The sequence below is a fragment of the Lissotriton vulgaris genome, chromosome 1_2, assembly GCF_964263255.1.
Source record: "Lissotriton vulgaris chromosome 1_2, aLisVul1.2, whole genome shotgun sequence".
Lineage (NCBI taxonomy): Eukaryota > Metazoa > Chordata > Amphibia > Caudata > Salamandridae > Lissotriton > Lissotriton vulgaris.
This window is the reverse complement of record NC_141686.1, coordinates 126,969,004-126,996,643: the sequence shown is the minus strand read 5'-3', so window position 1 is coordinate 126,996,643 and position 27,640 is coordinate 126,969,004. Positions and strand designations below refer to the sequence as shown.

The 27,640-nt window shown below is 48.4% G+C and overlaps 1 protein-coding gene across 1 annotated transcript; it reads right to left on the bottom strand.

The window, feature by feature from the left end:
- LOC147734677 (acylglycerol kinase, mitochondrial-like) lies at positions 1-27,640 on the bottom strand. The gene is made up of 3 exons (XM_086952970.1): positions 27,575-27,640; positions 1,176-1,260; positions 1-652 (listed from the first exon to the last, which is right to left on the bottom strand). The coding sequence occupies exons 1-3, from the start codon at positions 27,628-27,630 to the stop codon at positions 476-478; spliced, it is 318 nt and encodes a 105-aa protein (XP_086809096.1). The 5' UTR covers positions 27,631-27,640; the 3' UTR covers positions 1-475.

The window sequence follows — 27,640 nt, the reverse complement described above, 5'->3', positions numbered from 1 at the left end:
TTTAATATAAATCAATTTAATAAAACAATTGATATTTTGATGCGTACCAAACATGACAATGCAAATCCCACAAGTGTGCACTTTCTTGCACCAGACAGAGCCTTGCAAAATAGGTGCCGGATGCTTTTGTGGTTTATCCATGATCAACACAGGTAAAAGGACTTGTTTTACAGATTTATATTTCATGGAGGACTGAGTCTTGTCATTGGCACTGAAGTCAGTTGGTAACAAATTAAGGTTTCTAATTCCATTGCCCGGGAACTGCAGTCACTCAGAGAAAAAGCAGTGCAGAGGGAGCTGTTGTCCAAACTGTACTTGGACTGTGCACCGCAAGTGGTCAATATCGAAACCATTAGAGAAAATAAGCATTCACTGAGGTCGTTGGGATTCACCTCGGCTAGAAGGAATCACTTGCATACACAGCCATGCCGGCGCCAGAAGACACTGGGAATACGGTGACCCTGAAGGGCTTTTCTCAGATCTGAGGAGCCTCCTGTGATGGTTCGCCTTCCGAAGAGGTCTGATTGCGCTGGAGATATTCCTGCTTTATCTTGGGGTCACAGAGGAAATGGCGCTTGCGGGGCAGAAGCTGAACCTCCACTGACATGGCATCGTACTCCTCAGCATCAATGCTGAAGAACCCTTCCGTGCCCTGTGGTAGAAAAAAAGGATGAGTTACAGCAAATATCCCACCCAGAAACCACTCTTCACTGATACCTACAGCATGCTGACCAGCTGGCCAGTGGCCAGCTTTAAAGTGCTAAAAACCAAGGGGGAGAGAGCAAGCTTACCCTGCTTGATAATGTAATCCACAGAAAAAAACTATCTCAAAAGTTGTGCGTTCGGCTTCAGAAAGAACACCTCAATAGTTATTTTTATAACCAAGGCATACAATCATTGATCAACGAGCAAGAAATGAGATTGATTAGAGGACAGCCTTTCAGAGATCCTATAATCAGTAAGACGGCTATCATCAGGCGGTGATCCTTTTTCTGGATCTGCACAGTCCTTAGCTAGTCAACCACCGGACAGTCAAGCAATAATGACAGGTAAAGGCAGGCTGGGAGTGAAGAAGTGATACAAGCAGAGTGGAGTGTGAAGCAGATATTTATAAGTGATGGGAATGGACAGGGTAAAGGTGTCTATTGAACCTGGCGCATCCACGTTTCACTCACCTCCGGAAGCTGCAGGATGCACTGACTGGCCTGCAGAACTTGACTCCCTTCAGGACACAGCTGATGCTTGGCCATTCTCTGACTGCTGCTCAATAGAAAAGGGACAACAGAGTGGTTAGCCTTGGGAACAAGTACTCAAGTTCGAGATATACCTTGGGTTAAATAAACATTATGCACGATAAGCACTTGCCCAATCTTCTACTTATTATGGTTTTGGTGGAGATTCCATACAATAAAAGTGAGCTTACCATGCCCTTTTACTGCTTCGTACGGTCACTGGAAATCAGGCCCTCATCGTGAGGTCAAAGTAGGACGTGGAAAGGTCTATAGGTCACGATGTTCTCATGTGGACCGACGAGTATTATAAACACTGTCCTTTTTAATGTCACTGCATTCTTTAAGTGATGGATATTCTTTTCGACATCCCAAAATTCATTTTGCAGTGTGTTAGGAAATACCTACTGCTGTCTCCATTACCTCTTTCATTTAAGCAATTTGTTTTATTGATTTGTTGCATGCTAATACTGCCACTATGTAGAAAAGGCGTTACTCTTGTGCTATCAGACACAGCCTCCTCTCTCTCTCTCTCTATATATATATATACATATGGTCCAGTGGAAGGCAGGAGCTGAAACGCGTAGACCGTCCATTTGATGCACGTTACTTTTTGCACTGGTGTGTAAATAAAGAACGCTGAAAACCATCTGTTGCTGTGCCGTGTCTTTTGGTCTACTTAACGTAGGAAGAAGAAGCTGTGGCAACATATATATATATATATATATACACATACATACATACATACATTTACACACTCTCTCTCTCTCATATCAGTTTGAAATATCTTTATGTCTCTACGAAGTACAGTATAGTTGTATAGTTGACCTTGCCAAAAAGGAAACAAAGGCAAAATGATTTGCCAAAGTCCTACGATACCTTACTAAGCACTAATTAAGAACTGTTTAATCTTGGATTGATGTCTGGTGGAGTTTACGTAGGCAACAGCTTATCGCAAAGAAGCGTTCTGGGTAATATTCTCCTACATTCAAATGATTAATACAGAGAAGAATTCTGATCCCACAAGAGTGAGTCTCCTTTCCTTGCAATAATGAAGATGGTCAGACTTGGAGCCCTAAAGCTGGTAGGCCCAAAGTTTTGATTACACATGGTTACATTCTGCCTGTACATCAGAGGTATGGTCTACGTGTCAACATCTGCCATTGTCATATAAAATCTAAAGCGAATCCCTGGGGGAATTACCAATGGTTAAAACAGATTCAAGCATCCATCTATCTATCCATTTATTTCCATCCATCATTCTAATGGTACGGAACTGGGCCCACTTCTAGAAACATACAGCTCCCTGCAAAGTACCAGTGCGAGTACACAAAAAACATGGACCAATGCCTGTAGGGTAATGGTGTTGGGCGGTGGACTGTGTCTGTTCTTTGTCGGGGGTCAGCAATTTGAGCTTGCTTCTTCAGACTGTAGTCAAGGTGAAGTAGACAAAAGTAGGTTGCACATTTGGCTCAATAAGGGTTAACGCATACATTAATTAGTATGAGTTCACAATCTCATAAACTTAATAACTTGAAAAATTTACATCCCACCTCCCTTCTGCCGGTCCCAGCGAAAATCTTAGAAGTCCATCTGAACTCTCATTTGAGTGCCTATTTGAGGGAACATCAGATTTTGGATAGCTCGCAACATGGCTTTCGACGGTTCCACAGCACGGAGACTGCCCTCACCACAGTTTTGGATAATATACGAGTGCAGGTGGATGCAGGTCATACCACTCTCCTGATCTTACTTGACCTCACTGCAGCTTTCGATACCCTGTCTCCCTAGAGACTGGTGGAGCGCCTCAGGGAGATAGGGGTCGGGGGCTTGGCTTAGGATCCTCTGACTTCCTTCCTGGAAGAGCGGTCCCAAGTAGTCAAATTAGGAAGCTTCTACTCAGAGTCTATCCTCCTCGTCTGCGGCGTGCCTCAGGGCTCTTCCCTGAACCCCACTTTATTTAATATCTATGTGGCCCCGCTGGCAGGGGTGGTTAAGTTATTTGGGTTGGAAGTCCTGTCTTATGCGGATGACACACAAATTATGGTGACAATCACTCAAAACACTAGGGACTCTGCACAGAACCTTAAGAACTGCATGTTAGCAGTCTCGTCGTGGATGGTACAAAACTACCTCAAATTGAACGGCAAGAAGACAGAAGTCCTGATCTTTGGAGACAGGGCTAACATCTGGTCCAGGGAGTGGTGGCCTAACGCCTTAGGCACCTGTCCAACTCCGGTCTGACATGGGAAGAATCTGGGAGTGGTGGTGGATGTCTCCCTTTCCATGAATCTGCAGGTATTAGGACAGTTGCTACCTGCTTCGGGCTTATCCGGATCATAAGGAAAATCTCTCAGTTCCTTTCACTTGAAGCACTCAAAAAAGTGGTGAGTGCATTAATATTGTTAGATTGGACTATTGCAACGCCCTCTATTTAGGCATCATCAAAGGCCAGTTGCGTTGTATGCAGCTGGTGGAAAACGCCGCTGCCAGATTGGTGATGGAGATTCCCAAACACCACTCGGTCTCGTCCTCCCTTAGGTCGTTGCACTGGCTCCCGCTGGACAGTAGAATTGTATTTAAAACCCTCTGCCTCACTCATAATGCCTACTATGGCCTGGGCTCTCTGGGCACGAAGACCATTTTTAACAGTATGTACCTTCCAGAAACCTGAGGTCAGCAAAAAAGAATCTCCTTGTTGTTCCTAGGGTTAAGAAGATGAGATGGGGCGGGAGGGCCTTTCCATTTGCGGCAGCAAATGTTTGGAACTCTCTCCCGGACTTTCACTCGGGGCAACGAGTACACTCAATCTTTTGTAAAGCCCTGAAGATATGGTTGTTCCCTGAAAGTCTGGTTTGAGTAGGAATCGGTTCTGCCTGTAGGTTGATCGGTGCTAGCACCTTGATGCCCTTGGGCTAAGTTCACGCTCTAAAAGTCTTGCATTCATTCATTCATGCAGCTCTCAGAACTCAAGAATATCTGCCGAATTTTTACTAAAATTAGGGAAAGAAAATTTCCATTCATCAAGGTGGCCACTTCCGACAAATGAGAATTAAAGATAAAGGATATTTGAATTATGCAATAAGAAAACAAGTTACTTAACTGTAACTTTGGTTCTCCAGTATTGGTAACTTTCATAGATTCCCATTCTTGTATCATTCCCCATCATCGGAATGGGAGCCTAGGTAAATAAAAAATAATATAGCAGTAGGTACAAAAGAGAAAGAAAGGCCTAGACCTCCTCATTTTGTAGCATATCCACCTCTTTTTGTAAAAGAGCCCAAAAACATGTAACAACCAATCAGATTAGCCTCACCCCATAGAACCTTCCTGACAGAGCCTTAGAACCTCAGATTTTCGTAGCCATTGTGTAACTGTAACCACAATCGCTGAAGGCTGAACTTTCCCAGGGAAGGAGGGTGGGTGCATGGGAATCTATGAAAGTTATACAAAAGGGGATGATGGACGGAGCGTTTGAGTAAATCAAACACTCACCCCCAGGCAACAGATCTGGGTTTAATCCATCATCATTCTTTAGCTCACTCAGCCACCCCAGTTCAGACATGGCCATATGCAAATCAGTCTGACCCTGTGCCTCATGGGAACAGTCCAGCCCGAACTGCCAAGCCATGTCTTCCCTGGACCGAAAACAAGCATCCTGATTCCGGTCCAGGGAAGACATGGCTTGGCAGTTCGGGCTGGACTGTTCCCATGAGGCACAGGGTCAGACTGATTTGCATATGGCCATGTCTGAACTGGGGTGGCGGAGTGAGCTAAAGAACGGTGATGGATTAAACCCAGATCACTTGACTGGGGGTGAGTGTTTGTATTGTCAACGCTCCGCCCATCATCCCCTTTGGTTAATCTATGAAAGTTACCAATACTGGAGAACCAAAGTTACAGGTAAGTAACTTGTTTTCTTACTCCAGTATTGGTACTTTCATAGATTCCCATAGCTTGTATCAGAGTAGCTAGCAGTAAACAAGATAGCACATTTTGGGACATTAAAACTGAAATAACTCTGTATCCATACTTTCATAAGAAGTCAACAGACATTGAAACAGTAGTCAGTAAACATTATCAGATACAAAATGTGCAATAATAGGAAGGAGGGAAAGAAGGGAAAGCTCATCGCTCATTGGAAGAGGTTCCGCAGGACTGCTTGCCCCACTGCCGCCTCACTCCTTGTGGAAGAGTCCAAGCAGTAGTGCTTTGTGAAAGTGTGGACACTGCTCCATATAGCTGCCCTACAAATGTCTTTGATAGGAACTCCAGCGAAGAGAGCAGCAGATGATGACACTGATCTTGTGGAGTGAGCTCGTACACGTCCTTCTAGCGGCTTACCGGATGCTTGGTGGTAATAGTGAATTGCACTAGAAATCCAACGTGAGATTCCTTGTTTTGAAAGTGGAAAACCTTTCCAAGGAGCACTAAAAGCAACGAAGAGTCGTGAAGATTTCCTGAAATGTTTTGTGTGCTCCAGATAAAACTTTAGACATCTCTGGACATCCAAGGTATGAAGAGACCTTTCTGCTGGAGTCCTAGGTCGAGGGAAAAAAGATTTTAGAACGACGGGAGAAGTGTGGCTCAATGATTAGAGCGGCAGACCCTGATGAAGAGGTCTAGCCCGGGACCAGGGTTCAATTCCCCGCCTCAGCGGGTCTTGGGCTCAAAATTCCACGGACCTGATAATTCTCGCCTCGTTGCCTATTCCAATCATGGAGTCCCACTCTGCAACTCTGGGCAATAGCTTGCTTAATCTCCACAATGGCCCCCACAACGCTAAAGATGCCTGTCCTCCACCTTGGGGGTGCCTAGGAGTGGACGCCTCACAGGGAAAGCCAGGATGGGTTCTACGGCGGTATTTGTACAAGCGCCTTGAGACCCTTGCGGGTGAGTAGTGCGCTATACAAGTATCAATTTACATATTTACATTTACATTCAAATGGAAATCCGAAGGGACCTTTAGAATAAATTTCGGATTTGTTCTTAGAATTAGAGTGTCGTTTTTGAACTGTAAAAAGGTTCCATAATGGTGAGAGCTTGTAGTTCCCCAACCGTCTTAGCTGACGTCAAGGCTAAGAGGAGGGCCACTGGCCATAACAGAAATTTAAGATCCGCTTTATGAATAGGCTCAAAAGGAGGTTTCATGAGAGGAGACAGAACCAAGTTGAGTTGCCACATTGGAAGCGGAGGCTGAACTGGAGGGAAAACCCTAAAGAGTCCTTTCAGGAATTGTTTGACAATCCTTGCAGACCAGAGAGAAGGACCAGAGGCTGTTTGCCTGAATCTAGAGATGGCCGCCAGGTGTACCTGATGGAGGAATGTGCAAGGCTTGACTTGGCCAGAGATAGAATGTGTGGCAATATCTGATGAGGAGCAGAAGAGAACGAATTAAGGTTTTCTCTGTGGCACCAAAAGCAGAAACATTTCCATTTTGCTCGATAGGTCATATTTGTACTTGGTGCGCGGGCTTGAGTTAAAATTTCTTTACACTCCTGAGGGATCTTTAAACTCTGGAATTCTCGGTGCTCAGGAGTCCATTGAAGAGAGCTCGGATCTGGATGCACCACCTGGCCCTGGGACATTGTCAATAGAGATGGAATGGGACGTAGGTGAACCGGCTGTTCTTGAGAGAGCAGGAGAAGCTCTGTGAACCAGAATTGGCGGGGCCATGCTGGCGCTATTAGACTCATGCTACAGGGTTCTGTCTTGAGTTTTCTGAGTAGCCTTGGAATCAGGGGAATTGGAGGAAATGCGTAAACAAATGCTCCTGACCAGGTCCTCGAAAGAGCATTCCCCAACGAACCGCAAAGGTGATCCCCACTTGCATAGAACCGGCATTTCCTGTTCTCTGGGGTAGCAAACAGGTCTATGAACGGAGTTCCCCAATGTGTGAAAATCCTGTTGAGTGTCCTGATCCAGTTCCCACTCGTGACAGACCGATTTCAGATGACTTAATGTATCTGCTGTTGTGTTGAGGGTACCTGGGAGATGCTCTGCTGAGAGAGTGATGTCTTGGAGAATTGCCCACTCCCAAATTTCCTTGGCCTCTTTTGAAAGAAGTTGAGATCTTGTTCCGCCCTGTTTGTTCACATAATGTATGGTCATTGTGTTGTCCGTAGGGACCAGGTCGGTGGAGTTCCGAATTCCCGGAAGAAAAGCCTTCAAAACGAAACGAATCGCCTTGAGCTCCAGAAGATTGATGTGGAGAGTGCGTTGTTCGGGTGTCCAGTGATCGCTTACTTGGAAGTCTTGCAAAACCGCTTCCCAGACTTCTAGCGAGGCATCCGTGGTAAGAATCAAAGGAGCTGGACAAACCCTGTAAGTGAGACCTTTTGAGATATTGTCCTTGATCGTCCACCAATTGGCTGTCTCTTTCATAAGAGGAGTGACCGTTACTTTGTAGTCGAACGTGCCCTCTGACTGGCACCATTGCATGTCAGTTGTTCTTGCAAGGGGCGCATACGAAGCTTGCAATGCAGAATTAAGGGTATGCAGGATGAAATCGATCCTAGGAAAGATTTGTAAAGACGGACCGACAGAGATAGTCTTCTTTGCAATTGACGGGCAGAAAGAATCAGCTTTTTCTGTCTTTCCTCCAATGTGAAAGCCTTGCAGCAAGTCATATTCAGAAAGGATCCTAGAAACTTGGCCGACCTGGACGGAAGAAGGACTGACTTGTCCTTGTTGAGTTGAAGACCAAGATGATTGAAAAGCTGAATGCAACTTTTAACTGCTCTTTTAGTTGCTTGAGAAGATGGAGGTTTTATCAACCAATCGTCCAGGTAGGGAAAAACTCGTAAAGACTGCTTTCTGAAAAACACTGCAACTGGGGCCAATACCTTTGTGAATATCCATGGAGCGGATCTGAGCCCGAAAGGCAGGACCTTGAATTGAAAGTGGCTCTTGGCTACTGTGAAGCGTTAAAATCTCCTGTGAGCTGGGTGGATAGGGACATGGAAGTATGCATCCTCGAGTTCCAGAGTCGCCATGTAATCTCCTGTATTCAGAAGACGCAAGATATCCTGAAGAGATACCATTCAAAACGAGAGTTTTATGAGATTGGTGTTGAGCTCCCTCAGGTCTAAGATTGGCAGGTATCTCTTCCTTGACGAACCTGTCGACCTCTTGAAGGTTGGCGAGAGAAAGATGCCGACTGGCCTTGGTGTTGAGAGTACTGAGGTTTGTATGATTGCGAAGATTGTGAATAGGAGGAGTAGCGTTGTTGGTATCCTCCTCTGTAGGTAGAAAAACCTTTTCCTCTTGCCCCCCGGAAAGGCACTTTGCAATATTGCAATGTCCCCAAGTCCTTGCCATTTCTCTGTCCTTTTTGATGTCTTATAGAGCGTCATCAATATGCTTGACAAAAAGCATGTCTCCATCAAATGGCAAATCCAAAATCTTATACTGTACCTCAGGGCGAAACCAGGTAGCCCGAAGCCAGCCTTGCCATCTTAGGACAGCTGACCCTGCCAAAGCGCGAAAAGAGGTTGTGGCAATGTCCATCGCACAATCGATAATTTCTGAGGAAGACCACTCTCCCTCCTCTAGGATCTTCTTCACGTCAGACTTAGAATTATCTGGCAGTTGATCGATAAATGGAGACAAATTGCACCACATTTGGCGATCATATCATCCCAAAATTGCAAGTGCATTGGCAGCTCTAACAAGGAGGCTGGACATAGAGGAAAACCTCTTGCCCACATTGTCCAGGCGCCTGCCCTCCTTATCAGGTGGTGCGGAAAGGGGTGCCAATGGATTTTTTGACTTTCTTTGAGCCGCCTGAGAGATAACAGAGTCCGGCTTGGGGTTGACCAACCAGGCAGGCAGGACTATTCTCACAAGCCTTATATTTTTTCTCCAGTCACGGAAGAACAGGGATGACGGTAGCTGGAGACTGCATCACTTTAATTCCCTTACTCCATACATGCTTCACAATCGGGATAGAACGGATGGGTTTTCTATGAGGCTCCTTGAAATCATAAAGAAAACAGTCCGACTGTACCACAGGAATGGGAAGGCCAAACCTCTTGGAAGCTCTCTCCATAAGATTATGGAAACCTCCGATGTCTGCTGGAAAAGTGTCTATAGGATCCGGTGATGGTGAAGCAGGATATGGAATGATATATGTGTCCCATTCCCTATCCGGATTCGGGACCTGTTCCTTATTCCGGTCATCATCTGATGAGTCATCATCATCATCCTGACCTGTGATGATATTCTGTTCCAATGGTTCCGGCTCCGGAGGTTGAGCCACTGTAGCAGCAGAAGTAGACAGAGGTGGTGGTGGCGGTTGCATGGTTTGTTGATCAGAGGCCTGAGATGGAAATCTCCTCTTGTAATCCAACAACATGATTTGTAAGTCACTTATAAGTGAAGACGGCATAGCCACCATACCCTGATGTGACTGTTCTTGTGGTCTATCCCGTGGAGGGAATTGTTGTTGTTCCAAGTAATAATCATCAGAATCTGAGTCCTGGTATTTCACCTGAAGTTGGGATGGACTATACGCATCACCATAAGGACCTTCTTCCTCCTCTGAGTATTCCTTGTCCAAAAGCAATGCCGGAGTCAATAGTGTCACCCTTCGCAGAGACGTCATTTCAGGATTAATTTGGTGTCTTTTTAGAAATTTTGACTTTTGGTATCGTCGACAGGGTCATCGACGATGTCGTCGGAGAAAGGATCGTCATCGACAATGGGCTAATCGACGAGCTGGATGTCAGTACCATTGTTGCCGTTGTCATTGACATAGTCATCGTCGATGTCGTCTTCGTCGACAGCAACATCAGCGTCATTCTCGTCGTCGTTGTCAACATCATTAACGACACTGTGATAGGAATCTGTAACGTCGACGAAGTCGTCGTCGAAGTTGTCGTCTGCAACGCTCTCGACAACGGGAGCGTCAACAAGCTGCAATCGACGACTAGTGAATTTTAGATCCTGTTGTCGACATACCTGATGATGTCGTCGTCAACAAGCGGGTTTTCTTCTCAGATTTTTACTCCTGAGGTTCAGATCTTGGTTGCTTGAACACTTTTGCCTTTTCAGTCGGTGGAGAGGCAGCAGAAGGTCCATGATTCACCTTCTGAGCAGAAAAAACCTCAGGAACAAGTCCCTCCCTCTCCTCTACAACTCGGCGAGGAGATTTTTTGGGACTGGGCCTGTCAGACCTATCAGAGGTCTTTTGAGAGGCCTTAGCAGGAGATTCAGTCGAAGTTGAAGGGGAAGACCTACCCCTCTTTTTAGACCTACTTGAAGATGTAGCTGAGGAGGAATCTCCACTGTCACTAGAAATTACTTCTTTCCGTGACTTCATCTTCTGTAACCAGGTCACAAGCTGTCCTTCCCTGTCTCTCAGAGTCTTAGTAGAGAAGATCCTGCAGATCTTACAATCAATGGCCTTGTGATCAGGGTACAAGCAATAAATGCAGTCCATATGCTTGTCCTCAATGTAAAGCCTTTTTTTTAGAACAAGTAGCACAGGCCTTAAATAAAGCCTTTTTTTCCTTATCTGACATCCTGAAGAGAATAAAGTTGAAATCCAAAAGTTGTAGAGAAATCTGAGCAGAGCTCAGTGGAGACTCCCTTAGCACAAGTGCGGTAGAAAATCTGAGACTCTCTCAGGAAGGTTCTATGGGGTGCGGCTAACCGGATTGGTTGTTACATGTTTTTGGGTTCTTTTACAAAAAGAGGTGGATATGCTACAAAATGAGAGAAGGCCTAGGCCTTTCTTTCTCTTTTGTACCTACTGCTACATTATGTTTCATTTACCGAGGCTCCCATTCAGACGACGGGGAATGATACAAGCATGGGAATCTATGAAAGTTCCAATACTGGAGTAAATACGTTATTTTACCTGGCATGGCATAAAGAAGAAGGGTTTGCAAGTTTTCCCAGTCAAAAACCTTAAAGGTGATGTCCTGTCTCACGACACACAAATCTCTAGGCATGCAGTAAAGGCCAAATGCAAAGCTATGCAAACCCACAGTGGACATTGCATGCACTCCTCCTTCCTCAGGACAGGACACAGTCAACCTCCTGCTGCCATTATTGCATCACAGAGTCCTTCAGTATGGCTGAATACATAGTAAAAGTCTGCCTTGGTGGTATGATCTGCTCTACTGTAGACTGCAATTTTCAAAATTCACCTAAACAGCACTTTTTGTTTAGCCATGATTGTTTCTGGATTGCTGTTTTCTCTGCCAACTGCATCAATTCCTCATAACATCGATCTTCATGAGCAGTCCCATGTCCAAAATTGGTGAACTGTATTCGCATCTCTCACACATTCCCCTCCCACATTCCTGTTGGAATAATCCATATGTCCAGCAATTACTCTACAGTGATTTGAGGATGTAACATGAAAATGAATTCAAGTCTAGAACAGATCGTTTTACCCTCAAAACCAAAATGTAATTAACTCCAGAATGTGACTGCAAATACGTCAGAAAAACTATTTTACCGTTTGGCTGTCCACATCAAGAAGCACATTTTGACAACAGCGAATACATTATTAAATAATCATGTATTTGTAGTCGATACTGAAAATGTTCTGCGAAGTTCCACCGTATACCTGGTAAACTGCTAAGTTTAGATTTCCTCCAATTCACATTTAAAAAAAACATACATATAAACAAACATCTCACTTGGATCAGATATTGGAGATACAGAAGTGCACCTGTCCTACGGATTCATACCTCAATGAATCAATGTGCTTATCGATCAGATAGATAACAAACATCTCTGCAGGGCCTTCTAAGGAACAGGGGCCACCTGCGGCACATGGGATGGGGGCGGGCAATGCACCCGCAGTGGAGCAAGATAATCTATTATGAGACCATACAGAGCACCCATATTAAATAGCATTGAAGGCAGGGGCAACATTACAAGACTCTCAATACAATATCTGCCCATGCTTGCAAATTATCTGCAATACTACCCAAGGCAGACCACACCTCTACCATCCAGAAGGAGCTAGTACCGCAGATAGTGTGCCCCGATAGTGCCTTGATGGTGTTTGACAAATCTTTCCTACTCTATATGTAAAGAGTGGTAGTTGGAGAATAGTTAATTCAGAATGCATTGCCCAAGGTCTGTGGATTTAGGTATCTGAAGTCAAAGCGTTAGCACTTTACGTTTTATTTTTTCAAAAGGAGAATAGACTTGTGGCCCAAAAAGTTGTTCCTTATCGAAAGGCAAGTCGGGGAGGTGCTGTTGCACTTTAGGCTGGAATCTAGACGCCAGACATGCAGTGGGTGTCCGTTTCCCAGGAAGCAGTATCAGCGGCACTGAGGGTGCATTTGATTTTGGCTTTTAAAATTATTTGACCCTCCTGAACAATCACATTGCCTGGCTTTTTATCTGGAAAATGCTTGATGAGCTCCTCCATTTCCATCCACTGATACAGATCATATCTACAGACCAAGCCAACGGAGTAAGTGATGCACCATTTTTTCTCCTCCCTAGGAGGGATTACTTGTACCTTGCATCAGTCCTTAAGGTTCTCCATAGAGCATTTGAGCATGTTCTTGTAACATTTGCATGAACTGCATGGACCACTCAATCTTCAAAAGCATTTTAAAGCCCCCCTCCTCTTCCAGCACATGGAGCTTGACCTTAATGTGGTCTGCCATTTGTTGGATGACTGCGTGGTATGCAGTTGTCATTGGGCAGGGATGGTTTACATTGATATGGTTCCTAAGATGGGTTGTCTGCCATTAAAGTCATGCCAGGGGTGATCACTCTTATCTGCGGACATTGGCTCCTCACAGTTTTGGCTGATCTGCAGGTGCCTCATGGTCTGAGTCTATGAGCCGTCCAGGAGTATAGACGGCGCTGAGAGTGCTGAACATGAAGATGACAGTGCTTGTGGTGGTGTGGGATCTCTTCTATGGGTTAAGCCCGAAGTTCCGCTGAAATTGCCTCCAAATCGGCATTTCTTTTGCGAGTGGCTAGCCCAAATACAGAAAGTATTGCAAGGATCTGACTTGACAATGGGTCTGTATAAATTCACTGAAGCAGTACATCAGGCTGCTTGCATTTGTCTTCAAGAATGGGATTGCTTGGAGCCAAGACCTGCTTCAAGGTTGGCTTCAGAGTCAACTTTGTGTTCCAAGGCAGGGTAAGTGGACTCTCAGAATCGCGGCGGGGAGCACTGATCTCTGGCGAGCGAGAGTCTCTGGCATTGTAGGTGTTTTCTGGATTACCGGGCTCTGGGAACAGTGGCAGGCGCACAACTGTCAAGGTCTCTGTGAAGGCCATTCTGGACTCCAGTCACAGCTCTATCAGGGTTGCTGCTTTCCCTAGACCGGATTCAAGATCCAAACCTAGAGAGGCTAGGTTCGAGGTCGAAACCTTGAGAAAAGATTCTCTATGTTGAGCCGCACTGGGTGAACCATGATCCACCAAGCTGACACCACAAATGTCACTCTTTACCAAGCAGCACACCTGCTGCTGCCACACCATTCTTCATGTTACTGTCGCCCCAGACCACCCAGCAGTCTGGGCCTTACCACAGCATTGCCTTGCTGCTTCCATCAGCAGTTCCCCATTCCAGCGCTCCCTTGCTGACAGCATGATGTTTATCAATCTTTATTGCAAAGGAAACACGGCAGTCCTCAGAAAGAATATATCTTAATAGAATAGAAGCCTCGACTCTGTTTACAACCAAGGGGTGGAGCTAATTCCTTTTTCTCTCAACTTTGTTGGGTTTTTCAAGAAAAAGGGTGTGTATATGTCCCACGATATGGGAGAGAATGTTCCACTGATGATCCTATTGCAACGTCAAGTACAAAAGGGTAGATTTCCCATGTTCTTACCATTTACTCCTCTCTCATTATAGGAAGGAGGTAAGGAGTAGTTTCTGTCCTGTAACTCCAGTTCTGTAGTGGGGGTATCTCTGTTATAGTCATAATCTAGTGAATAGTCCCGCCCATGTGCGTGGACCCCGGCAATCAAAAATAATCTCTTAAGTTGTCAAATCATGCAGAAACTGCAAAGACACTTAAGAGAGAATTTAAAGACAAATAATGCAGCCTATATCCACAGGCTACACTGTCCAGTACTTCAACTAGAAATTCCACCAAATAACACCACACACAATACAGCCAGCCCAGTTTCTACCATAGAGAAACTTGCCTCCACCAGTAAAAGACTCTGGAATGATAGAGAGGAAGGCATGGACAGACAAGCCCCATAGGCTGCCATTATGTTGCTTAAATAGGATACTGTGCCTTTAAGAGAACTTTCTAGAACTTTCTCCCAGTATCCCAGAATGCATAGCAGGTCCCTCTACTTTCAGTTCTTTTTGAAGGCGAAGCACGCCAGAACTGTCGCATTCTGTACATGAAGAAATATCTCCACCGGGGAGGAGGGCGGGCTCTTATGACTATAACAGAGATACCCCCACTACAGAACTGGAGTTACAGGACAGAAACTACTCCTTCTGTAGTAGGGGATGTCTGTGTATAGTCATAATCTAGTGAATAGAATGTCAAGCCCATCCCCACACCAAAGCTGCGGTGGAGAAAGAAAAATAACGCCACTACTGTGCGAACAAGTTCCGCAGCGAAGCCTGCCCAACCTGAGCTTGTGCCCTGGCGTCAGTGTCCAGGCAGTAATGCTTAGCAAAGGTATGGACCGACTTCCAAGTGGCTGCCTTGCAGATTTCAGCAATCGGCAAGTTACGGAGCAAGGCCGTCGTGGCAGCTTTGCCCCTGGTGGAATGAGCCTTAGGCTTACCTCCTAAGGTCTTATTAGCCTTTTGGTAACATAATTGTATGCAGGACACAATCCACCTAGAGATGGACTGCTTAGAGGTAGCAAGACCCGTCCTGAATGATCCATAATAATAAACAACTGGTCAGACCTACGAATATCTTTGGTTTTATCCAGATAAAATTTCAACACCCTCCTAACATCCAGGGAATGTAGAGACCTTTCCGCTGGAGACGAAGGGTTCTGAAAAAACGTAGGCAAAGTTATGGTCTGGTTGACATGAAAATCAGAAATAACCTTGGGAAGAAATTTAGGGTGAGTACGCATAACAACCTTAGCCGCATGAAATACAGTATAAGGTTCAGTACAACACAACGCCTGAATTTCACTCACCCTGCGGGCCGATGTAATGGCCACCAGGAACGCCGCCTTCCAGGACAGGTGCTGCAACGAAGCCTTATGAATAGGTTCAAAAGGCTCCTTTATCAATCTGGACAGCACCACATTCAATTCCCATGAAGGCGAAGGAAGCCTGACAGGAGGGAATATTTTCTTCAATCCTTCCAGAAAATCTTTGATCACAGGGATCTGGAAAAAGGAAGTCTGTGAAGGGCATTTCCTGTAGGCAGTCAATGCAGCAATATGAACCTTAATGGAATGAACATTAAGTCCAGACTGCGCCAAATGTAAAAGGTAAGGAAGGATGACATCTTCCTTACAGGTCGTAGGGTCATGGTTCTTAGACTGGCACCAGATACAAAACTTCTTCCACTTGTAAGCATATGAAGTTCGAGTGGAAGGCCTCTTAGACTCCTTCATTATGTCCATGCAATCTTCAGGCAGATTCAGATGACCAGATTGCACTATCTCAGGAGCCATGCCGCCAAACTCAAAGACGAGAGGTTGGGGTGCAACATCCATCCCCCGAACTTCGTGAGAAGGTCCGGCCTGCACGGCAGTCGAATGTGAGGAAGGAGAGACCGGTAAAGCAGGTCTGTGAACCACCACTGCCTGGGCCACTCCGGGGCAATGAGTATCATCCGAGCCCTGGACCGGGCCAGCTTGATGAGCACCGCCGGAATCAGGGGAATGGGAGGAAAGGCGTACAGAAAGCTGTTCGTCCAGTTGATCCATAACGCATTCCCCAGCGTCCCCTGCTGGTAGTACCTGGAGGCGAAGTCTCTGCACTTGCTGTTTTCGGCGGTGGCGAACAAATCTACGTCTGGAGTTCCCCACCTTGCGAAGACTTCCCCTAGTACTTCGTCGTTTATGACCCATTCGTGGTTTTCCTGAACCAGCCTGCTCAGTGCGTCTGCCTGAACATTCTGCACACCTGGCAGATGGGTAGCCGTTATCGTCAGTCCTCTGGCTAGGAGCCAGTGCCAGATTGCCTGTGCCTCCTGTGACAGAGTGTGTGATCTCGATCCCCCCTGCTTGTTGAGGTAGTACATCGTGGTGGTATTGTCCGTCTGTACAAGCAGGGAGTTGGTCTGGAAGGACGGAAGAAAGGCCTTCAGTGCCAAGTGAACAGCTCTGAGTTCCAGGAACTTGATGTAATACGTGGCCTCCATCGGTGACCACGTTCCTTGAATCTGTGGGTTCCCGGAATGCGCTCCCCATCCCAGGAGAGAAGCATCCGTCCCGACAGTCTGCGAGGGAATGTCCTTTTGGAAGGGAACCCATCTCAGGAGATTCTCCGCCAAACACCACCACTTCAGAGACTGAAGAGCATGCAGAGACAGTCGTATCTTGTCGTTCCAAGATCCTTTCCTCTGATCCCACTGGTCTTCCAAGCACTCCTGCAGCGGTCTCATGTGCAGTCGTGCGTGTGGCGTCAGGAAGATACAAGAGGCCATCGATCCCAGTAGAGAAGACACCGTCCTCACTGTTGTAGATGGAGTTGTCATAAGAGCCTGAGCCTTCCGAAGGAGAGATAATCGTCGCTCTTCCGAAGGAGACACGCTTGCTGACAGCGTATTGATGGAGGCTCCCAAGTACTGAATGCATTGGACCGGAGTCGGGACAGACTTGGCCATGTTGACGTGCAACCCCAGCTTGTTCAAGAGAAGGCACGTCTTCTGGAAGTGCGCTCGTGCTTCCGAGAATGAGGATGCCTTGATCAACCAATCGTCCAGGTACGGGTAGACAAACACCTTGTTCTTCCTCAGGTGTGCTGCTACCACCGCCATGCACTTCGAGAATGTTCTCGGCGCAGACTTCAGTCCGAATGGGAGTACTGTGTATTGATAATGATTGGCGCCGACTTGGAACCGCAGGAACTTCCTGTGTTTGTGTGCAATGGGCACATGGAAGTAAGCATCCTGTAGGTCTATAGCACATAGCCAGTCTCCCTGTTGCAACTGAGGATAAATCTGATGCAACGACAGCATGCGAAACTTTTCCCTGCGAATCCATTTGTTTGCCTGTCGCAAGTCCAGAATGGGCCTGAACTCGTTCTTGTCCTTCTTGCGAATCAGGAAGAACCGGGAGTACAGGCCTCTTCCTCTCTGGGACAGAGGTATGTCTTCTATCGCCCTCTTCTTTAACAGGATATCGGCCTCCTCCTGGAGCTCGCGCAGCTGAAACTGCGAGCTGACCGGAGGAATCGCCGGAGGTGGGCTCGTGAACCGAAGATGTATTCATTGCAAACAATATTCAGCACCCACTTGTCCTGAGTAATTTTTCTCCACTCTGCCAGAAAAAATTGAATGCTTCCCCCTACTGGAGTGGGTAACAGATCCGGGGGAAGTAAGTGCTCGGGGCCTAGACCCAGCCGGGCCTTTGGTCGCTGGTGCCGACTGTTGGCCTCCTCTGTCCTTCTGGGGTTTCTGGAACGGCTTACGGAACTGTTGATGTTGCTGTGACTGTCCCGAAGGTTGGCCACGTCCTCTGCCCTGCCCACCGAACCGCCGTTGGAATGGGCAGTACGATTTCTTCACTTCTTTGGGCTTTTCCAGGCCCACAGCCGTGAGTGTTTCGGCCTCCGCCTTCAAAAGGGCCATTTCGTCATCCGCATGTTTCCCAAAAAGGGTCTCGCCAGAGAATGGAAGGTTGGCTACCCTTTGCTGTGCGTCCGGTTTAAGTGACGTAAGGCGGAGCCAGGCGTGAAGGCGCTGGTTAACTCCATGGCAAAAACCATGTGCCGCTAATAGGGATGAGTCTGCTGCAGCGCTGATAATCTGATTCGCTACCAGCATCCCTTCATTCAGCACTTCCTGGAAGTCCTCTTGCTTCTCGCGAGGCAAGTGTTCCGCAAATTACTGGAGGGAGTCCCAGACGGCGCGGTCGTAGCGTCCCAACAAAGCCGTGGCACTCGCAGCCTTCATAGAGGTCGCCGAAGTTCCACATACTTTCCTTCCAGCTGAATCCATCCATCCAGACTCTTTGTCTGGGGGAACTGTGGATGATGGGGTGGTGGCATGTTGTTTGCGGGCCGCCGTCACAATTACAGAATCCGGAGGAGGTTCCGCCCTTAGAAAGGCCGGGTCCGAATCGGGAGCCCAGTATTTTTTCAGCAATCTTGATGGAGCCGCCTTCGTCACCGCAGGGGTGAGGAAAAGGTCCATGGCCGGTTCCTCCAGGCCCGGCACCAGAGGCAGCAGCGGACGAGACAGGTGTTTCTGGTGCAGTGTCTCGAAAATGACTGATGTCTTAGGCGTGGGCACCGTCAAAGATATGCCCAATTTTGCAGCTCCTCTCAAAAGAACATCGTGGAACGCCACCAGGTCATCAATCGGAGACAACCTCGTGTCCGGTGATCCCGACAAGGTCGGAGAGTAGTCCCTGAGGACCTCGTGCGAGAGCGAGATCTGTGCCTCCTTCTGGCGCTTCTGGAACGGCTTACGGAACTGTTGTTGTTGCGACTGTCCCGAAGCTTGGCCACGTCCTCTGCCTTGCCCACCGAACCGCCGTTGGAACGGACGGTACGACTTCTTCGTGTCTTTAGGCTTCTCCAGGCCCACAGCAGTGAGCGTTTCGGCCTCCGCCTTCATGCGGGCTATCTCATCATCCACATGCTTCCCGAAGAGGGTCTCGCCAGAGAATGGCAGGTTGGCTACCCTCTGCTGTGCGTCCGGTTTCAGGGACGTAAGACGGAGCCAGGCGTGATGTAGTTGGTTAACCCCATGGCAAAACCCATGAGCTGCCAACAGGGAAGAGTCCGCTGCAGTGCTGATAATCTGGTTCGCGACCAGCATCCCTTCATTCAGCACTTCCTGGAAGTCCTCGCGCTTCTCGCGAGGTAAGTGCTCCGCAAACTGCTGGAGGGAGTCCCAGAGGGCGCGGTCGTAGCGTCCCAACAGCGCCGTGGCACTCGCAGCCTTCATGGAGGTCGCCGATGTTCCACACACTTTCCTCCCCGCCGAATCCATCCATCTGGACTCCTTATCCGGGGGAACCGTGGATGACCGGGTGGTGGCATGTTGTTTGCGGGCCGCCGTCACAATCACAGAGTCCGGAGGGGGTTCCGCCCTCAGAAAGGCCGGGTCCGAATTGGGAGCCCGGTACTTTTTCAGCAACCTCGATGGAGCGGCCTTCGTCACCGCAAGGGTGAGGAAAAGGGCCATAGCCGGTTCCTCCAGGCCCGGCACCAGAGGCAGGAGTGGACGAGACAGGTGCAGACATCGTGTGGATCACTCTTGGCCTTCTTCCTCCCACATGCTGGACACTTATCAAAAAGACCAGGCATTTTAGAGCCCTAAAACGCCTGAACCAACACACAAAAGAGAAGGAGAACACCAAGAAAGTAAATTGAAACACTTTTAAAACACAAAAGTGCCAAAATATCCAATAAACCCTTGAAACAAGGGAGAGCTCAATGCCAGGGTCCTGTTAGTAGGAGCCGGAAAAAAGAACTGAAAGTAGAGGGACCTGCTATGCATTCTGAGATACTGGGAGAAAGTTCTAGAAAGCTCTCTTAAAGGCACAGTATCCTATTTAAGCCACATAATGGCAGCCTATGGGGCTTGTCTGTCCATGCTTTCCTCTCTATCATTCCAGAGTCTTTTACTGGTGGAGGCAAGTTTCTCTATGGTAGGAACTGGGCTGGCTGTATTGTGTGTGTCTCAAAAATGACTGAAGTCTTAGGAGTAGGCACCGTCAAGGATATGCCCAACTTCGCATACCCCCGTAAAAGGACATCATGGAACGCCACCAGGTCATCAATCGGGGACACCCTCGTGTCTGGTGACCCAGACAAGGTCGGCGAATAGTCCCTGGTACCAGAGGACCTTGTGTGAGAGCGAGAGTCGTGCCTCCTATGGCGACGTCTCGACCGCGTGGACGATCTGTGTCGCGATCTCTCCCTCCTCCCAGAGCGAGAACGAGACCTGCCAGTCCGTGGCCGCTCCACCGGTTTCCGTGGTGGGGTCTTCCTTGGCTCCCCTCGGGGTTTAGGTTTTGGCGTCCCCTTAGGAGGTGTAGGCAAAGGAGGCAACGACGTGGACCTCGGCGGAGGAACCACTGACCGAGGGGCGAGCCCATGCGGAGGAACCGGTGGCGGTGGGTCGCCTGACGGAAGCGGAGGGTTGGTGGGAGGGTCCTCTTTAGGTACAGGTGGAGGTGGCGACCTAGGCCGAGATGGAGTGTACACCTCTGAGCACACCGAGCCCGGTGACCCCTTAGGCAAAGGGGGCTGAGATCCAGCCCCTTCAGCAGGTGATAGCTTCCTTTTGCGTCCTCCACTAGAAGCAGTCTGACTTCTGGGACCAGAATCCCTCTTGCGCCGTTTTGGAGAGGCAGAACGACTCATAGACGCCGACCTCTTCCTTCTAGACACTGAGCGTCGCTTTTCCGGCGTCGAACGTCGCCTCCGCGACGTCGACCTCTTATTCCTCGACGTCGAACGCCATCCCCGCGAGGTCGACCTCTTCCTCCGTGACGTCGTACGCCGCCTCCGCGATGTCGAATGTTGCGTCCTCGACGACGAACGGTGATGCCTCCTTCTTGATCCCCTCGACGTCGAGTATCCCCTCGACGTCGACCGGTGCTTCGACGGCAATCGGCGGCGTCGCTTCGATGGCGAGCGCCGATGCTTGTCACTTCGTCTCCGACGTCAATAGGAAGATTCCGACGTCGACGATGACGTCGACGGTGGCTTAGACTGCGACCTCTCCAGGCCCTTCGACGTCAAGCCGTCACTCCGTCTCGACCCGGAGCCCCGGAGAGAAGGGGAACACACCGCCGTCATCCCTCTCGACGTCGTCGTCGATGCAATCGACGTCGACGGAGACCGGGACCGTTTGCTGGACTTCCTGCCTCTGGGGAGCCCCCCAGAGGCCTCAGCAGAGGCAGAGGGAACCTTCCCAGCCTTCCCAGACCCACCTGCAGCCTGCAGACGTCTCTCCTCAAGGCCTGACAGCCTAATCTTCAGCCTGTCCCTCAGAGTCCGAGCTGTAAACTGCTGGCAGATGACACAGTCTTCAGGGACATGATCTTCAGGGAGACAGACGATGCAGACGTCGTGTGGATCACTCTTGGCCTTCTTCCTCCCACATGCTGGACACTTATCAAAAAGACCAGGCATTTTAGTGCCCTAAAACGCCTGAACCAACACACAAAAGAGAAGGAGAACACCAAGAAAGTAAATTGAAACACTTTTAAAACACAAAAGTGCCAAAATATCCAATAAACCCTTGAAACAAGGGAGAGCTCAATGCCAGGGTCCTGTTAGCAGGAGCCGGAAAAAAGAACTGAAAGTAGAGGGACCTGCTATGCATTCTGAGATACTGGGAGAAAGTTCTAGAAAGCTCTCTTAAAGGCACAGTATCCTATTTAAGCCACATAGTGGCAGCCTATGGGGCTTGTCTGTCCATGCCTTCCTCTCTATCATTCCAGAGTCTTTTACTGGTGGAGGCAAGTTTCTCTATGGTAGGAACTGGGCTGGCTGTATTGTGTGTGGTGTTATTTGGTGGAATTTCTAGTTGAAGTACTGGACAGTGTGGCCTGTGGATATAGGCTGCATTATTTGTCTTTAAATTCTCTCTTAAGTGTCTTTGCAGTTTCTGCATGATTTGACAACTTAAGAGATTATTTTTGATTGCCGGGGTCCACGCACATGGGCAGGACTATTCACTAGATTATGACTATACACAGAGATCCCCTACTACAGAATCGATAAGCTCAAAGAAACACAAGCCAAATAACTCCCCTTTCAGTAGTAGTCAAGTCAAGTCAAGAAATTTATGTAGCGCGCTACATACCCAGAGGGTCTCAAGGCGCTTGAGGAGGGGTGGGGAATTACTTCTTGAATATCCAGGTTTTAAGTTGCTTTCTGAATGCCAGGTGGTTTTGAGTGAGGCGAAGGTGCAAGGGAAGTGAGTTCCAGGTTTTGGCCGCTAGGTAGGAGAATGATCTTCCTCCCATGGTGGTTTTGTTGACGCGGGGAACAGCGGCGAGGGCTTGGTTGGAAGAGCGCAGCTGGCGGGAGGGGGTGCAGAAGGAAAGACTTGTATTGAGGCAATCGGGTCCAAGTGCGTAGAGAGCTTTGTGTGCGTGGGTGAGGAGGCGGAAAGTTATCCTCTTATTGACGGGGAGCCAGTGGAGATTTTTCAGGTGAGCAGAAATGTGTTCTTTGCGCGGGATGTCTAGTATGAGTCTGGCTGATGCGTTCTGGATGCGTTGGAGTTTTTTCTGAAGTTTTGCGGTGGTACCGGCGTAGAGGGTGTTTCCGTAGTCCAGGCGGCTTGTGACCAGTGCGTGGGTGACCGTTTTTCTAGTTTCGGTGGGGATCCAGCGAAATGTTTTTTTGAGCATGCGAAGAATGTTGAAGCAAGATGAAGAGACGGCGTTGACTTGTCTGGTCATCGAGAGTGAGGAATCCAGGATGACGCCTAGGTTCCGTGCGTGATCCGTCGGGATGGGTGCTTTTCCAAGGGCTTCTGGCCACCAGGAGTCGTCCCAGGCGGAGGGGGAGGTGCCTAAGATAAGGACTTCTGTTTTGTCTGAATTCAGTTTCAGACGGCTATGCTTCATCCATTCGGCTACCTCTTTCATTCCTTCATGAAGGTTGGTTTTGGCGGCGTTTGGGTCTTTGGTGAGTGAGAGGATCAGTTGAGTGTCATCGGCGTAGGAGATGATGTTGAGGTTGTGTTGGCGTGCGATGATCGCGAGGGGGCTCATGTATACGTTGAAGAGGGTGGGGCTGAGTGAAGATCCTTGTGGTACGCCGCAGATGACTTCAGTGGCCTCTGACTTGAATGGTGGGAGGCGTACTCTCTTAGTTCTTCCGGCAAGGAATGAGGTGATCCATTCCAGTGCTATTCCTTGGATTCTGATGTTTCTGAGTCGTTGTAACAGGGTGTTATTACAGACTGTGTCGAAGGCTGCGGAGAGGTCGAGGAGGATGAGGGCGACTGTGTCTCCATTGTCCAGTAGAGTTCGGATGTCGTCTGTTGCTGCGATGAGTGCGGTCTCAGTACTGTGTTTGGCTCGGAAGCCGGACTGTGAGGAGTCGAGGGATTTGTTGGCTTCGAGGAAGGCGGCAAGTTGGTTGTTGACAGCTTTCTCGATGACTTTGGCCGGGAATGGAAGGAGCGAGATGGGGCGGTAGTTTTTGAGTTCGGAGGGGTCAGCTGTGGGTTTTTTCAGAAGGGCGCTGAGTTCGGCGTGTTTCCAGCTTTCTGGGAAGGTGCCGGAGTTGAGGGAGCAGTTGATGACTTCTCGGAGGTGTGGTGCTATGATGGAGTTTGCTTTGTTGAAGATGTGGTGAGGGCATGGGTCTGTGGGGGACCCTGAGTGGATGGAGTTCATCAGGCAGATGGTGTCTTCAATGGAGATTGGGTTCCAGTCATTGAGGATGTTCAAGGGGGGTGAAGGTAAGGCTGAGGGTTGGGTGGGTTGGTCTTCGGGTTGGTTGCCAAAGCTGTTGTGGATGTCAGCGATTTTGTCGTGGAAGAACGAAGCTAGGGAGTCGCAAAGGGTTTGAGAGGGGGTGATGTCGTTGGAGTTGGCAGTGGGGTTGGTAAACTCTTTGACGATGTTGAATAATTCCTTGCTGTTGTGGGCGTTTTTGTCTAGTCGGTCTTTGAATGCGGTTTTCTTCGCAGTCCGGATCAATTAGTGGTGTATGCGGGTGGCGTTTTTGAAGGCGTCCCTGGTGTTGGTGTTAGGGTCTTTTTTCCAGGCCTTCTCAAGGGAGCGACAGAGTTTCTTGGATTTCTTAAGATCCTCGTTGAACCAGGGGGCATTTTTGCTGCCTAGTTTTATTTGACGTTTTTTCAAAGGTGCTAGGTTGTCGGCGTGTTGGTTAGCCATTGAGTGAGGTTAATGGCTGCTTGGTTAGGGTTCGATGAGTGGGCAGGGGGGTTATGAAGAAGCGATGTGGAGATCTGGTCGATGGTGATTTTGTTCCAGTTTCTTCGCAGAGTAGGTTGAGGGTGGTTGTGGGTTATGGACTTATTGTAAACAAAGTGAATGCAGCTGTGGTCCGTCCATTGGAGAACTGTGGTGTGACTGAAGGAAATATGTTTGCTGGAGGTGAAGATAGGGTAGAGGGTGTGTCCTGCGTGGTGCGTGGGGGTATTAACAAGTTGTTTGAGTCCGAAGTTGGCGAGATTGTCCAGAAGGGTGGTGGTGTTGTTGTCGTTGCTCTTTTCCAGGTGAAAATTGAGGTCTCCCAATAGAATGTAGTCCTCGGAGGAGAGGGCGTGTTGGGTGATGAAATCAGTGATGTCTTCAGTGAATTGTGCACGGGGTCCTGGTGGCCTGTAGAGGAGGGTGCCTCTGAGTGTGGTCTTGGGGTCGGTGTGGATCTGGAAGTGAAGGTGTTCGGCGCTAGAGAGGTTGACGTCCGAGCTGGTTGTGATGCGGAAGGAGTTCTTATGGACGATGGCGATGTCTCCTCCTGTTTGGTTGGTGCGATCTTTTCGGATGATCTTGTAGCCTTCCGGGATGGCTATGGCGATGTCTGGGGCTGAAGAGGCGTTCATCCAAGTCTCAGTTAGGAAGGCGACGTCTGGAGAGATGGTGTCTAGTAGATTCCAAAGGTTGATGGCGTGGCTGTGGACCGATCGGGTGTTGAGTAAGATGCATTTTAGGTAGTTGGCGTCAGATCTATGTTTGGTGTTAGTGGATGAGGAATTGGTTTTTGTGCCGTCAAACTTGCAGGAGTTGCATGTGAAGGGTCCATGAGTGTGTCCGGGTGCGGCTTGGGCGCAGTTGGGGAGTCGGCCGGGGTTAAGGGCAAGGAGGGAGGAGGAATCGTATGTAATGCGGGTGGGCTGGGCCTTACGGGAACCAGGGGGTCTGGCGCTGGGCGCGGTCTCGGCGCGGACGGGCGTAGACGGGCTTACCTTTGGCGCACCTTCGGCGCGGCCGCAGCGCGTGGACGCTGCGCGTTGGGTCATCAACCTTAAATGGATATTGGAGGGGGCGGAGCGTGGGAGGGACAGCAGCTGGGAGGCGTTAGCGGGGAGGAGGGGCGGGCCAGGGAAGAGGCAGCAAAACAAAATGGAGGTCAAAGGGGAGGCGAGGCAGGGGCAGCAAAACAACTGTGATACCGAGTGCAGCTAAAGTCTCACCGGGCACTTCTAAGACTCAGCAATGTCGCGCTTCTCCGAACAACAATGCAAGCGGCACTATGGTAGCGCTATATATTGTAATATGCAGGCGACGCGATGTAGATCTAATACCAGTCACAAAAGCACAATTCAAGCACAATGACAAATGCCAAAACGATACCACTGGATTTCTAATGCGTGGCGCGATATTGCAGGCTGCTTCCAAAGGTGCGATCAGCAGATGAATGCAGCGTGAGGTCGGGGAGCTGAGGGGGAGCGTCCGATCCGGAGCGAGTCCAGGCGGTCACAAATGGCTAGAGGCGGAGGAGAGCCCTCTGTTCGTGGGTGGGAGGGTCAGCAGCTGGGAGGCGTTAGCGGGGAGGAGGGGCGGGCCAGGGAAGAGGCAGCAAAACAAAATGGAGGTCAAAGGGGAGGCGAGGCAGGGGCGGCAAAACAACTGTGATACCGAGTGCAGCTAAAGTCTCACCAGGCACTTCTAAGACTCAGCAATGTCTCGCTTCTCCGAACAACAATGCAAGCGGCACTATGGTAGCGCTATATATTGTAAAAATGGTGCAAAAGAAAATCTACAGAAATTACTATCGGGCATTGTTTTTCCTTTAATTCTTCTGCCATTTGGAATCTATGAAAGACCAGAAGTTACTCTGGAAGGTTTTTAGCAACCTCCAATTGTTCTAAAGCAAAAGGTATCCGGGTGATTCTCAGAAGTTTGACACGGGATGCCTCATTCTAACTTGGATTATAGCAGGTGTAGGCATAAACAAAAGTCAAAAGATTCTGAAAGGCAGGAGACACATTTTTGCCACCAGTTCTGTGATTCTTTAGTCTCTAATCCCATTCTCTCTTCGTGATCAATGGCTAGAAGCTCAATACTCACAAAAAAATGGAACAAGAGGTCCTTCTTTGCTTCCTCTCCAGTGCTTTGCACGCTGGAGAAGAAATTGAAGCTTGCTGTGGCATTTGAACACTTCTTGGACTGCCAAGTCTGTGAGTTTGTTTTTAAGACTGATTTAGTGAGAAAATATCATCCTTTCGGCTCACTACCTAGCTTTGGGCATAGGGACCTAGGGACCTCTGGATCCTTCAATCCGTACATCCATTCCACCACTATGCTTCTCCGCCATCTCACAAGAAACATGTTATGGAGAATAATGGCTGATATTTTTTAAAGGCGACAGTTTGGGAAACATGATAGTTCTTCCAGTCGATACTAGGGTGCTATGACCAATGCTTTCCTGTAGGTCTTGGACAGGACTGACGTGCCAAAATCTGCACATGACCGGGGAAATCTCTCAAGTTCCATTCTTATCAAAAGGTTCAGAGGGTTGACATTTTACAGGCCCCAGATTAATTGATTTGTCCCACCATCAATCCTCTAAAGCCACCATTTGCGGCCGAGTCCATCTAACTGAGGTGGAAGCCCTCCATCTTCGGTTTATGTGCCTTATGCTACAGAGGGCAAATCTCTTGGCATGGTTTGCAGAAAGATGTGTAGAACTCCAGGTTGTGCCACATTTGGCACACATCGGAAGTAGGTGCAAGACATCGCCACTACTCCAAATCCACATTCAACTGAGGAGATTAGTTTCCATTCCTATTGCAAAGCTATGTATTGTACTATTTATACAGCACTTCATACTGCTGTCTGGGTTTGCAAAGCACTCTGATTTGCATCATGGAAGCTACGTTCTAGCAGAAAGGTGTACTGTTTGCTCCTTCTGGCCAGAAAAAAAAATTTAAGGAAAGAGATTTGGCTACAGAAGCAGCTATACGCTCATGCCATTTTACAGTCTACTAAAGTCAGGTCCAGTGCTCCAACACCCAGGACAATCGGGTGCCACAGCGCCAGCCAACTCAGAATTAGGAGAGGAATTCCATTTGGTAATACTGATTCACCTCACTCAATAAGGGTAAGATATCTTAAAGAGTGAAACACTGATGGGCAGGCCACAAGTTCAAATCACAAGTTAGCCTTCCATACTGCTAAAGGTCTGTATATGGAACTGAACTGAATAATATTAACACCCTGTTACTCACAAGCCTCCAAATGCACTGTAGAGAAAAAAAATTCTTATTAACAAGGAAGCTACGATCTCTGACACTCGCCCCACAGTTATGAAGTCTGCTTTACTGATGGTCTCAGGTTCAATGCAAATCATCATAGAGTCGTCT

What these genes read in the sequence shown, in the direction of transcription:
- LOC147734677 (XM_086952970.1), bottom strand. Translation starts at nt 27,630, where the DNA reads ATGATGATTTGCATTGAACCTGAGACCATCAGTAAAGCAGACTTCATA. An exon ending in GCAGACTTCATAACTGTGGG is followed by an intron (nt 1,261 to 27,574) that starts GCGAGTGTCAGA and finishes TCTATTGAGCAG; the next exon opens with CAGTCAGAGAATGGCCAAGC. An exon ending in GCATCCTGCAGCTTCCGGAG is followed by an intron (nt 653 to 1,175) that starts GTGAGTGAAACG and finishes TTTCTACCACAG; the next exon opens with GGCACGGAAGGGTTCTTCAG.